Below are 13323 nucleotides of genomic sequence, written 5' to 3'. Positions count from 1 at the left end.
AACCCCCTAGTTTTGTTGCCTAAACTTAAGATTTGTTTGAATTCACAAAACGGCATAGCCAACATAGATAGCTAAGGGTCATAGTTTAAAGCATAAAAAGTGACGTCAAGGGGTCCTGACAATTCATCTGTGACGAGTTGTGAACAGCTTGAAATGCATTACATGACACGTGAAACATGCTGCTAATTGTCCACTTTCCCATTCACGTTAAGAAAATGGCAGTTTGACCTACGAGGCAGGTGTTACAGGGACGTCCAGCTGGGAGGAGGCCTCGGGGAAGACCCAGGACCAGATGGAGAGATTCTATCTCCACACTGGCCTGGGAACGCCTCGGGATCCCCCAGTTAGAGCTGGTTAATGTGGCCCGGTAAAGGGAAGTTTGGGGTCCCCTGCTGGAGCTGCTGCCCCAGCGACCCGACCCCAGATAAGACGTTGAAGATGAGTGATGAGTGAGTGTGAGATAAAAGCCTTGAGTTCACATCAAATGGAGTTGATGTTTTATTACTGTAAGATCAAACACAATCTACAGATAAATCTTTTGACATGTATTGATAAACAGACTATTCAAACATTTCTCATTATATTACCATTACGAGTTTCTTCTTCCATTTCAGTTCCATTTCATTTCAAGGCATTATAACGTGGCACATAGTAAGGAAGATGTAAAACAAGAAAGGCTGTGGTGAAATTTTGATCCACACTTTGGGTTTTAGAGAGATCACTGCGTCTTCTCTTCACACACTTTGGCTCATTTCTTGCGCTCCTCGATCTGCTCCACCTCACTGGACTCATCCACCACCTTGCCGTTGATCATGGTCTGGGTGACAACTTTTACAATCTTCCTCGTCCTTACATCGGGGTCTTCTGTGACACAGAATTTAAACCAGGGTTAGTCAAAAAATACTTTGATCTTCCTTGTCTACAGGGACAGAACTGATAAAATAAAATTAACAATCATAATAACAATAGAATGTCTGCATGCGTTTTAGTTTGCCATTTTGAGGTTTTCGGCTGCACCGAAATGTAATATTTTAACAACTTTGGCCATCAAAAACCTGAAGTAATATTATGTCAGTTATCATCTTTTGTGTTCCAACTTTATGCCAAAATTACAAAAGGGATGAAAAAGAGATTGCATGTCAGTGAGTCCACTCAGCATACTTGTGCTGTTTTTTTGTTATCTCTTATCAGATCCTCTCTTTGTACTGAGCAAACACCCCCAAGGTCAAAATTTCATGTAAGTCTGCAAAACTCAGGAAAGGATCGAATGCTGCTGTATATGCTCCTGCAGCTCATTGTCTACTGTTGGATTTTAAGATGCGTACAATAATCCAAAAGCAGCTTTACAAGACCAATATTAGGTGGTGTTGCAGATAGAAAGTAGAATTGTAGGCCAGTCCAGTGGGAAACATGCTGCAGGAGTACAAACAGGAGCATCTCTCTCTCTCTATGACCCACATGGATTCTCGGGTGTGGTCGCTTGCTACACACTCAGAATCTGATAAGAGCGAACAATAGAAGCTAACCAAAACAATCTCTTCTCTTTTTACCCTTTTTTTGGTATTTCTTACAACAAGCCAATGCTGGCAACAAGCAAACAAGTGGTTTGAGAAGAGCGTCCCGCAAGAATTCCCACAGGACCATGTGAAAAATAAAAAGTGCAGAGAGGACCTTATTTTCAGAGTTTTGAATTCCAGCTTACTCATTCATTTATTCAGTTTGCTTGTTTGTATTACTGAATCCAAATGTCTAGACCTTATCACACTTGGAGACTTTTGGGCTTTGCAGGTACGTTCTCAGGAAGTCTGTGAGTGCTTTCCAAATCCACTCTCTATCCAGTCCACAAGGGGCCTCTTGTGGACTTTCTGGACTTTAATTACCCACAAATCATTAGAGTATGTACATGATGTTATTGTTAATCAAACTGCAGATTCAAAAAATTACGAATCTATACTAAAGAGTTAGGCCTACTTTAATCATGTCTGCCACAAATAATATTCACACCATGGTGCAGAGAGGGTATACACAGGCATACGGAGTGTAGTAATATAGTATCTTTTTTCCCCGAAATACTTGTCAATAGTTGTGCTGGACAAAAATAAAAAAAAGTTTACCCACTCCCTTCATGGTCACATACTCATCTACCTAGCAGTACCCCCACCTCATCAACTACCACTACACCACTGGCAGAAATGTATATAAGAACTGGCTATAGAGGTCATCATAATGCATTTTATTATTGCAGAACACCCCATAAAACTGCAGTGTTAATATATGGCATAAAAACAACAGGCGATTTTTGCAGTGATCACCGTGTACATAATTGTTGCTTGAACATTTCCACAGCAACAAGTGAAAAAGGCTCGAGGCCCGTCTATCAGCGGCTGCAGACTTGACGTGATTACCGCGCACACCATGCATGGTTGTAAAATGTGTTTATTTGTGCGTATTTGCGAGCTGCGTGCGTCTTTATGCAAAGCACTGTTGCAGTTGTGTTGTATGTGCACCTGTCATGACATTCTTGCAGGCCCAAGCATGAAAATCACATGCCCTCTCTACAGATTTGCTCTGGGGGCCTGATTTCCTCATTACTCCCTAGTATATTTCCTTTCACTTCCTCTAGCTTTAGGCCGGTTGCCTTTGTGCTTTAGCTTTTCAGTGTTCAGATTATTTCTGGACTTTTTTTGATTCTGACCCAGTTTTTGACCTAGCCTGACCCATTTTTGTAGCGTTTTCCTGCCTGGATTTTTGCATCCTTGAATTCATGAAGTCTCTTTGCTTTTGACTTCTGCTTCCTCAGTCGGTTCTTTTCTTTTGACTTTGAACTGTCACATTTATACATAGAATCCTTGCAGTTAATAGCTTTTGGTCATTAATGGCATTCAGTAAATAAAGTAATCTGAACTTACTTTTAGGAGGTGGAGGTGTTTCTTTCACCCTGTAGGACAAAATAATATCAACATCATCCAAGGGAGCAGGCAGAAACCATGTTCACTTAATATCTGACACAAGTAGGACACTTTAACAAGATTGATTCCACTTGTGTGTATGATGCAACCAGCAGCTTATTATATATATTTGCTTATCTTTATCGCAGTCCAAAGTATAATTGGTTAAAAAAAATGTCTCAATCAATTAAGCAAACTATAATGTCCTTGTGTATATAACAGAGTGTACTGTAGCTCCTAAAATGGCCAAACTTTAATTTGGGGTATACAATACGTGCATATACATGTGTAGCAAAAATAAATTATTAATTTCATTAATTAATTTATTTATTAATCAGTGCATTAATGCCATTTTAGACTAATAATGCATGAAAAACTACCAACAGGTATCAATAAAATACAATCTTTACAGTTCTCTTCTGGATTCTAAGGTGTTGTTTTTTGTCACTACTCAAAAAAAACGACAAATACATTTAAACTTTAAATTCTTGCTTGCAAAGATGAACATGTATTGATCGTGGTTTCCCGCCTCTAGCTTACATTTCCTCGCCCTCCAGCAGCCTCCTGTAGGTGGCGATCTCCATCTCCAGGTTCTGTTTGATGCGCAGCAGCTGTTCGTAGTCGGTCTTGTTGCGTTGCATGTCCAAACGCAGTTGAGACAGCTCGTCCTCCAGGTGAGTCAGTGAGGCCTGAAGGCGGTCCATCTCCACAGAGTACTTGTGCCCCGTTTCTCCCAGGTTTCCTTCCAACACACCGACCTGATAACAGAACATACAGGTAATGATCAGATAACAAGTCGTCCTAGAGCCAAACAGCATTTTAGCCTTTCATATGCTTTCATATGGATTGAAATAAAGGTGAATCATTAAATCCATTTATGAGATTAAACATTAAAAAAAGTCTTCACCAAAAAGATTTTACATTCAATTTGCTGCTTTGCTTTTGTTGAAAAATACGTCCTCTTTGTAGGTGATGCTTTACTGGCGTTATTCCCCTTTGGAGTTGACTTCAGCGAATAAGGGAATAGAGTATATATATTATCAAGAACAGATTTCTTCAGTTTGAGAAAATAGCAGCAACAAGATGGGCAGATGATGTGTGTGAGGTTACAAAACAACCCAACCATTTCTGAAAGAGAAAGTGTCACATTTGAGCATAGAACAAATCCTGCTTGTTCACTTTTCACTTTTTTTTATCTTAACTTAGCATAAAGAGATTTACTTTAGGGTAAATACAAAGCAATTACAAATAATTTTACAATTATATTTTTGACGTTTCAAAGCTGCATTAGTAGATTTTCTTTGGCAGCTTCATAGGCAGAAGGACAATCTGTAAACCTGGATAATCCTTAAAGTTGTTATGGTAAACGTGTCCTGCAGACACAGAGTAACATTAAAAGCAATGTAGAGTTGTGTTTCAGGCCACTTGATACACTTAAGTATAATATACAGTTTTCTTTTCGCTCTTTTTTTGTCCTGAAGAAACTATCTGGTATCATCAGTATCCGTATCATCAGCCAGTTAGTCCCTCACTTTGTCAAGCATACAGTGGGTCTATCAGACAATTTTTGCTGAAATAGTGCCAATGACAGCACTGAGCCAGACCATAAAGCCAAAACAATGTTCTAAGAGATGCTAAAACACTCTGGTTAGGTGATAATTCTCAGTGGGTCTGACACTATGAGTCACCACTATCACATTCTAGTCATTACCAGCTGCGACAGCACCGCTAGTATCCAGTTTTAGGTCATGTTGTAAGCCCTTTTCCAAATTACAGTTTTTGGGCCCAAGCCTTTCAAAGCCCCGTATTTCTATATCGTGCATTGTTCCCCGTTGTGTTAACAGATCTGAGTCAGAAAAAAATAATGTCATTTTCATTTGACCACTTTCCTATCGATGTTAGGTTTCTCACTGAAGAAAGAAGTGATCGTAATTGTTCACAGGTCGGCCGTTGTATTTTGAAAGGGTGTTACGTCAGACTTTACAGCCCCATTGTTTCCTACCTGTAAGACTGTGTGTCATCATGACAAAATGTAGTCTTGGAGATACCTACTAATGTGGGAACCCCCACAGAGGTGGATGTGAGTATTTTGTATCATGTTGCGTCCTGTCCTGTCCTTTTGTCACTGCGATAACCGTGCAAGATACAGTCACAGAACATTACAGGTGTGTAGTTGAGATCAAAATGAACGCTGAGTTCAAAGATGGGGTGATGGAAGTAGGGTAGGGGCCTGGGGATTGGATGCATTTTTATAAAAATATTTTAAATATTTTTTTACCGCCCTGTATTGTTTTGTATGTTTACCCGTTGAGCTCATCCATTTAACCCCCCTCACCACTCATCCACAGACACTAGAGACTGTCAGCGCCATAATATCTCTGCATTCATACTGTGTGCTCACTATTAAGCAAACATCCATGAGCTATATTTCCCTCCAGTGAACAGACTGTTTAACCTGTGTTCACATGTAGCGGAGAACAAGACAAAGCACTGGCTTATTTGACTTTACGTCTTGTTACACTGATTGATTATTGGAGCAGAATGAAATTGCAGTGTATATTATGCCCTAAAAGCTCTTTGTTGACAAGGAGAAAGCAGCTGTAATCTATAGATAACATGTCTAACATGGGAGGATAGGGCTGAGCTCTAAAGAAGTAGAGGAATGGTAGTTAACTTGATTAATCTCTGCAAAAAAAAAGAAAGACCTTTTTTGAGACATTTGACTGAGAGGTTAAGTTTTATGAGTTCCTCTTATTTTCCTTCAAAATCGTTTTTCCTATTCTTACCTACACCGTACAGGTTTTTAGACACAAATTGGGTTTTTATGTTTTCTTTTACAACTTGCTTATTTAATGACTATCTGATTAATTTTACACAATTTGGAAAGTGCTCTATAATAATGAGATTATTATAATCTATCTTGGAGAAATAGGGGAAAACATGGGGATCAGATGTTTAGAACTACACCCCTGCACCCAGAGGCGAATTAATGCACAGGCTGGCCTAGGCTGCACTCTTGGGGCCCCAGGTGTGCAGGGGCCCTGGATTGGCCAGCCTATTTTCCTTTTTTTATTTACTACACTGGGGGAATAAAACTTGCCTCCTATTGGGGCCCTTAGAAACATAAAACAAATAGGTCACTGATTGGAAGATTTGGGACACATTTACCCAATCAGTTGCCATCATGGGACCAGGTTCATAAGGTCAGTTTTGTTGTCAAATGATACTTCAGTCACTGTTACTAGACAGTATAGTGACAAAATGTCAGAAAGGAAATGCGATAGCGGAGCTCCAATGGTCATCTGCCCATCTTGTAGACCAAGATCTACTAAAGAAAATTTCTAAATTGACAGGATTTTTCAAGGTTGCATACTCTTCTTTTGTTCTAGCAGTTTATTTTCTTTCTGATAAAGCATGATTAATATTATGGGGGCCCAAACAAACAATAGCCTATTGGGGCCCATGACCATCTAAGTCCGCCACTGCCTGCGCCGTGTGTACCTGTTTCCGAAGACTGTCGAGTTCAACCTCCAGAGCCTGCAGGAAACGGCGTCGCTCACTGAGCTCACTTTGGGCACAACGCAGAGCCTCGTTGCTTTCTTTGACCTCCGACTGCACTGCTTCCAACTGTACATTAAAATAATAAAAAGTGTAATGTATAATATTTAGTCTATAATGCAAAAAAACAAAACAAGTATTAATACCAGAAAAATAATTCATGCAGCAACAGACCTTCTTGAGGTACCAGGTCTCGGCCTCCTCCTTGTTCTTGCGAGCGATGCCCTCATACTGGACCCTGAGCTCGGCCATGATGGCCCCCAGGTCAGGACCCTGAGCAGCATCCACTTCCACGCTCACCTGCTCGTTGGCCAGCCGAGACTTCACTGAATTCATCTCCTGTGATTATTTAAAGAAGGGGAAGGCGAAGCAGTGTTAAATGCCGCAACATCTTAGTTTCTACATAACTCCCTGGACAACCGGTGTCTGATTCTGATTTTGGAGCCGTCTTTCTTATCTACCATCCAGTGGTGGAAGAAAGATTTAGAGGAAAAGTAGTAATACGGATACATACAATAATATATATAACAATACTTTATAGGGTGGTATCTATTACTTTACAGGGTCCTGCATTCAAAATCATACTTAAGTGAAAGTATTGAAGCATTATCAACTCAAACATTTATTATTTATACATAAGTCAGTTCTCCAAACATAATTTAATTAAAACAAGTTAAAGATAGGAAGGATATTTGTCGTTATAAAAATGGTCTAGAGAGGAATTTCTTTAGATGGAAACAAGAACAATTAAGGCAGTTTTAATAAAAGGGGTTTTACACCGGCAAGTGTTAACTCACCACCTCCAGTCATTTCAATGACAGCAGAGAAGAAGTGGTTTTGGAGTCACTTTTAGAAATGCTTTTCTTTTTTTCCAACACTCTCTAAGGTAGGTGATTGTCAAGATGGTTGCTGTGCGGCGGTGTGAAAAAAGCTTTATAAAAAGAATACAAAGTTCTCTAAATATAATTGTTTGCATTAAAAAAGGTCAGAATATTCTTACAGCCCCCTGTTGCTTAAAAAAATACAATATAAGAAATAAAGGTTATAGTACAGCGTGGGACTAAAGTTACTCAATAACATATCATAAAATAAAAAATAAATATCATATTTTACAAAATGTTCATATGTTTTTAAATCATAGTTTGCAAAGATAGTTAGCATTTATTCACAACCAGTTTGTGCTGCAGCTTCCATCCTGCAGTGCACTTTAATTGTTCCTGATTAATCCTTCTTTGTTCTTCTTAATTTGTTGATCACCTCAGCATGTGCCAGATAAGAAGTCTACAGTTGACATCTTGGATACCACACCTCAAACAAACATCATCCCTGTGGCTGGATGGGGGCAAATACTCCTGTGTGTTGTGTAAATGGGCGTTGTCTTGCTATCTTGAAGCTCTGTGACTACAAAGAAAAAGGGTGTGTCCAGACTCTTAACAACTTGGGTGTTGTTAACCATACTGAGATGCAGGATCCACTGTGTTTCAAATACCTCCTTAATTTTAAACAAGACATGACAACGTGTAAAGTGATTAGCCTGATGGGTAACCACTCATTCATCATGTCTGCCGTGACCTTTACCTAGGCGGTGATCTCACCTCGTCGTGATTCTTCTTGAGGAAGTAGAGCTCCTCCTTCAGGCCATCCAGGTCTCCTCGCAGAGTGGCGATGATCTGGTCGTGGTCGGACTTTGCTCTCTTCAGAGCCTGACAGTCCCTCTCTACCGACTGGCCCAAGGTGGCCTCTGCCTCCCATCTACGAGAAAAAAAACACAGTGGTGATATAACAGCTGTAACGAGATGGGGTAAAAATTACCATATGTTCCCTGAAATGTAGTGGAGTTGAAGGCATCATAAATTGGAAATACTAACCACTGTGGAAAAGACTTGAGGCACAAACTTAAGGTGGTGCAACACAAGATGCATGAAATCACTTATAAAATAATCCCAGAGTGGAGGCACACGTGTGAAAAATACCCTGCATGGGTCTGCATGTTAGGCACACATGCACTTTGCTGCTAACGCCATGAATCACTGTCAGTTGATGTGTCACTGCTTCACATCTGGCCACAGAACATACCATCAACACATTGTGAAAAACCTGACTCCACTATCCTTCCTGAAGCTTCACTTTGCCAACTCTGGACTTCAGAAACTGACGATGTCTCTCTGACCTGCACAATCTATCAAATCCTGCGCTCACTGATGGCAATCTTCTCCTCCTGCGGGTGCCTGAGCACCGTGGGAATGAGGCTCTTATTTCGCAGCCTGACATAAAGGTCATTTATTCACATTGCTTTGCAGTCTGGCGCTCCCTTGTGAACACTCGCAGGCAAGTAAAAGAAAGGAACCTCTGTGTGACACTCACTTAACCCTGAAGTCATCGGCTGCCAGCTTGGCATTATCAATCTCCAGCATGATACGGGCGTTCTCCAGCGTCCTCTTCCTCACCTGAGCAGGGAACATGGTGGGACGTTAATGATGATCTGGCATCAATGACTAGAGATATGTGACGGTTTATTTACTGTAAAATCACACATGCTCTTACCAAAACACCATGAACTTCCACATCTAATAACAACAAGATGGACCACTACTGTACAAGTTTTTCTTTTTCTTTGTCAATATACAAGAACATCCATTTTGCCGGCTTTGAAGGATAAAGGTCCCATGTCACAGAACATGTTTACATCCATTAATCTTCAAAAAAAAACATTCTTTTTTCTCAAACTGTCGGTCTTAATATACCTGTCTCTTTAGGCCCCCTCCAGAAAAAGCCCAGTCTCCTCTGATTGGTCAGTATTTCTGGTTTTCCGTATCTGTGCTCTCGGCATCTCTACCGTTTTGCAGCCAAGGAATGACTGTACCAGCACCATAGCAGCACCTTCTACCTTTTTATATAGTATAGATGTGACAATCTTACAAAAGTCCTGACGACTCGTTCAAAGGCACTACTTTATCATAAAAACAATCATGGAAATCTCACTTTTTACAATATGGGACCTTTAAGTTTCTATCAAACTAAAATCTAACAACCATAAACTTAGTCTTGCATTTGAACCATAATCTGTATGAAAAATTTACGTAGCACTGTAGGTCCGTTCGCTGACGTATACCTCAGAGGCCAGGGGCTAGCTGTCACTCAAGAGGCCACGCCCCTAATTATTCATAAACTTCAACCTCCAATAAAATAAACACTAGCCTGTTACAAAAATATTCACCCCCCTCAGTATTGTCATGGAGATATGACCTAAACATATAGACTAGAATGTTTTTTTGTACCAGGCCTTAATTAGGTTTAATTATGCTGTGAAAACGGCCTGTTTAACATGGGGGTCAACGAGAAATTGCTCTTTTATGAAACCTGACCCTAGTGGCCAGTTGACAAACTGCAGTTTTGGCACTTCAGTATTGAACCAACCAGGAAATTGCTGTGGTGGGGGCTTGATTTAAACTCCTCAAGGTTGTATATGGGCATCTCGATATGAGAGCAGGTGTGTAGGTAAAAAGGCAAATGCAGTCAAAGAGAACACGCACTGAAATGATGTATTATGTATTAAATGACTATTACTGTACAATGTGTCTTCATCGGGTATCCATCTGTCAATTACACCAACATGTCAAATCAAAATCACTGAGGTGCAGTCAAATGCTCCCTGAAAGTGAGTTCTACAAACACTGACCTCCTGCCCGATGGCGTGAGCCTGGGCCATCATCCCCTCGATGTCATGCCCTTTTGGCACTTTCTCCAGCATGAGCTGCTTGATCTTCACCTCCAGTTCAGCGTTGGACCTCTCCAGCGAGCGCACCTTATCCAGGTAGTTGGCCAACCGGTCGTTCAGACCCATCATGGTCTCCTTGTCGCTGGCGGCGACACTGAGGCCATTGAAGGAGAGGCTGGAGCCCAGCATGTTGAGGCCGTTGCCCATTGAGACTGAGCGGGACAGAGACAGCGTTCCCCCGGAGATGGGAGGCTTGGAGCGGATGCTGCGTCCGCTGTCCCTCACAGACATGCTGGAGAAGGAGGGATGACGCACTGAGTAGCTGCGCACAGAGAGGGTGGAGGCCATGGTGTCCCACTACAGAAGAGGAAAGTTTAATCTCATGAAGCCACTTATCTACAAGTAAAACGCTTGTGTTGATGAGCAGGACAAAATCCTTTGAAACAGCAGACAATAATGAACTTAATCCTTTTAGTCGTTCTGCATCTGTAGTTTTGTGTCTCTCTGTAATGTTATTTATCTTTGTGGAGCATCTCTCTGCAGTCATTTAGTGTCCTTTTTTAAAGCTGTTTTGTGTCTCGTTTGAGGGCATTTTAACACTCACTTCAAACAGAGGCTCGGTAGGCTTATTCAATAATCCGTACATCTCTCAGGAAAATTATTAAATAAACCATGCGGTGAGTCAACTTGACTGATGACAGTTAAACCACAAGTGCTAAATATTAAACATCAATAATGTTTCCATTCTTTCTTGTAGACTATTTAAAAAGTAGAAGGATCTACTAGATTTCAAGTCATCCTTCACCTGTGAGCTTTAATTGTGTTTCCTCCTGAGTGACATTTTGAACACTTTGTTGCTCATAGAGTGATTATTTGGTGAGTAAAAACAGAGGAGAAAAGACGACGCAGTACTTACATGGAGCTCAGTTCCTCAGTAGGTCTTCTGTTGTGCTGCTCGGCCTGATGGTGCGAGTGACTTTTGTTTCACAGGTGAGTTTGTCCGCAGAAGCTCTACACTCTCTGTCGGGGTGGAGCCAATGATGCTGTGTCCAACCCCACAGCAACAAGGAGGAGGATGCAACTTGATACCTTTTCTTTTTTTTTATAGAGCAGTGAAAAAAATAACTGTGGCGCACATAAACCAAACAAGTCTGTGTCAACAATTTAAATGCAGTTAATTGTCTGCAGCGTTGCAGGTTTGTAGCAGCAGTAAACATAAATCTGCTCTCCTTTAATCTAAGGTCAAATTTAACTTTATTATCCAAAGAACAATCAAAATATCATAAAACTATTATATAATTTAATAAATCTACAATGCATTCTGTTAACAATTAAAGCATTATGTTTATTAAGGTGTTTTTCCAGTGCATTTGAGTAAATAATCATGAAATGTTATGTGATCTGCACTTCTATAGTATACAGCACACTAACTCTAATATTGGAGCTATATTTGGCCTTCATACATTGACATGAACCTCCTCAGGTCTTCATTGTCAACCAGTATGGTGAAACTGGGAGGACAAACTTGTGTGACTGGAAACAGGCACCCCGCTGTCTCTGCAGCGATCCCATTGAGCGTGGAGACAATGCACCCTGAGCGAAGTGAGACGTCAGCTTCACCTGAGGAGAGCCTGGCCGGAGGAAGCAGGCACAATAGAGGGACGGAATGAAAAGAAAGCGAAGCCCCCTGAGAAATGCAGGGCGTAGGTCTGGCTGAACTGGAAACCTGGTTTATATTCAAACACACACACACACACACACACACACACACACACACGCACGCGCACACACACACACACACACACACACACACACACACACACACACACACACACACACACACCGACAGAAAGCACCTTTTTGGACATTCAATGAGTGTCAACTATCTCTCAGCCCTCACTTGCTGTTATGCAGTATGTAATCCCCTGTTACTGTATTGTAAAATTCCTCTGGTAAGCATTATGCTCTCCGTAGATTCAGATCACACAGTGACACTGACCTGGTTTAGCGAGACACACACACACACACACACAATCACAAAAAAACTCAGATGTTGAGATCATCCACGCGATCAAAACGAGACTTTAAGAACAGGAGATGTAATTTCAGGGTTGAAAGACGGTTGATCACATTCTTGAACTGTTCAGTGTGAAAGGTTTCTTTTGTTCAAATTGTAATCTGAATATAGAAGTTATCTCCTGCCTGGCTTCTGACACAATAACATGAACACCTCATCTCTGTTCAGCTGTGAACAATGAGGCTGAATCAAGTCCAACAAAGACCAAACAAAAGAAAAAAATACATTCTCTGTCTTCTAAGATGTCCTGTTAATGGCTGGACTATTGTGCTGGATTGCATTGTTTAGGTGTTTGTAGCAATGTCAACAGCTCAAATACAAACTGCAGAAAACACGTCACTACATATTAATAATGTCTTTTTTTTCAAAATAATATCTGGGACACACCAATGGTTTGCCTCTCAAGTGTTTATCTGTGAAAACATTATTGCCACTAACTCTCAACTCATCACTTATATTAGGATGCTGCATGGATGTACCACCACCTTGTGGGTTAAACACCATACTACATTATGTACAGATCAGTTGCTGCACGCTGCTTCCTCTATAACAATTCTTCAAGTTTCAAAGTTCAAGTTAAAAAAACAAGACGACATTAAACTGTATATAAAGATTTATAAAGATATGTAAATTATAAAGATGTATAATGAGGATAGTTATGTACTTTGTGCTCTTTATATGTCTATCTCTCTTTTGTACTCTATTAATTGTCTTTCATTATCTTATGGAAATGTAATATTTGCGTCTTATTTTACACAGTAACATTATAGTTGTTATTGCTGTGGTTTACTTTCTGAAGTGCAAGTTTATTAGGAAACGTGAACCCGTTGGATTGACCTCCAATCAGCAGCAACTGATGTCAATCAAGCACAGAGTGAATCCTTAGTTATTAACACAAAATGTATTGAACAAATTTTTATGGACCTTTTTGATCCATCCATCCATTTTCAACCGCATGTCCCTATCAGGGTCGCGGGGGGGCTGACAGACAACCACTCACACTCACATGAGTATTATAGAGT

At 40.6% G+C, this 13323-nt stretch overlaps 1 protein-coding gene across 1 annotated transcript; it reads right to left on the bottom strand.

Annotated features, from left to right (window-relative positions):
- Positions 1–485: 485 nt before the first annotated feature.
- krt1-c5 (keratin, type 1, gene c5) lies at positions 486–11197 on the bottom strand. Its single transcript, XM_083913140.1, has 9 exons — positions 11141–11197; positions 10186–10581; positions 8871–8953; positions 8102–8258; positions 6681–6845; positions 6450–6575; positions 3489–3706; positions 2910–2938; positions 486–864 (listed from the first exon to the last, which is right to left on the bottom strand). The coding sequence occupies exons 2-9, from the start codon at positions 10570–10572 to the stop codon at positions 749–751; spliced, it is 1281 nt and encodes a 426-aa protein (XP_083769266.1). The 5' UTR covers positions 10573–10581; positions 11141–11197; the 3' UTR covers positions 486–748.
- Positions 11198–13323: the final 2126 nt, after the last annotated feature.

Source organism: Echiichthys vipera (genome assembly GCF_963691815.1).
Source record: "Echiichthys vipera genome assembly, chromosome: 4".
Classification (NCBI taxonomy): domain Eukaryota; kingdom Metazoa; phylum Chordata; class Actinopteri; order Perciformes; family Trachinidae; genus Echiichthys; species Echiichthys vipera.
This window is presented reverse-complemented; position numbering and strand designations above follow the sequence as displayed.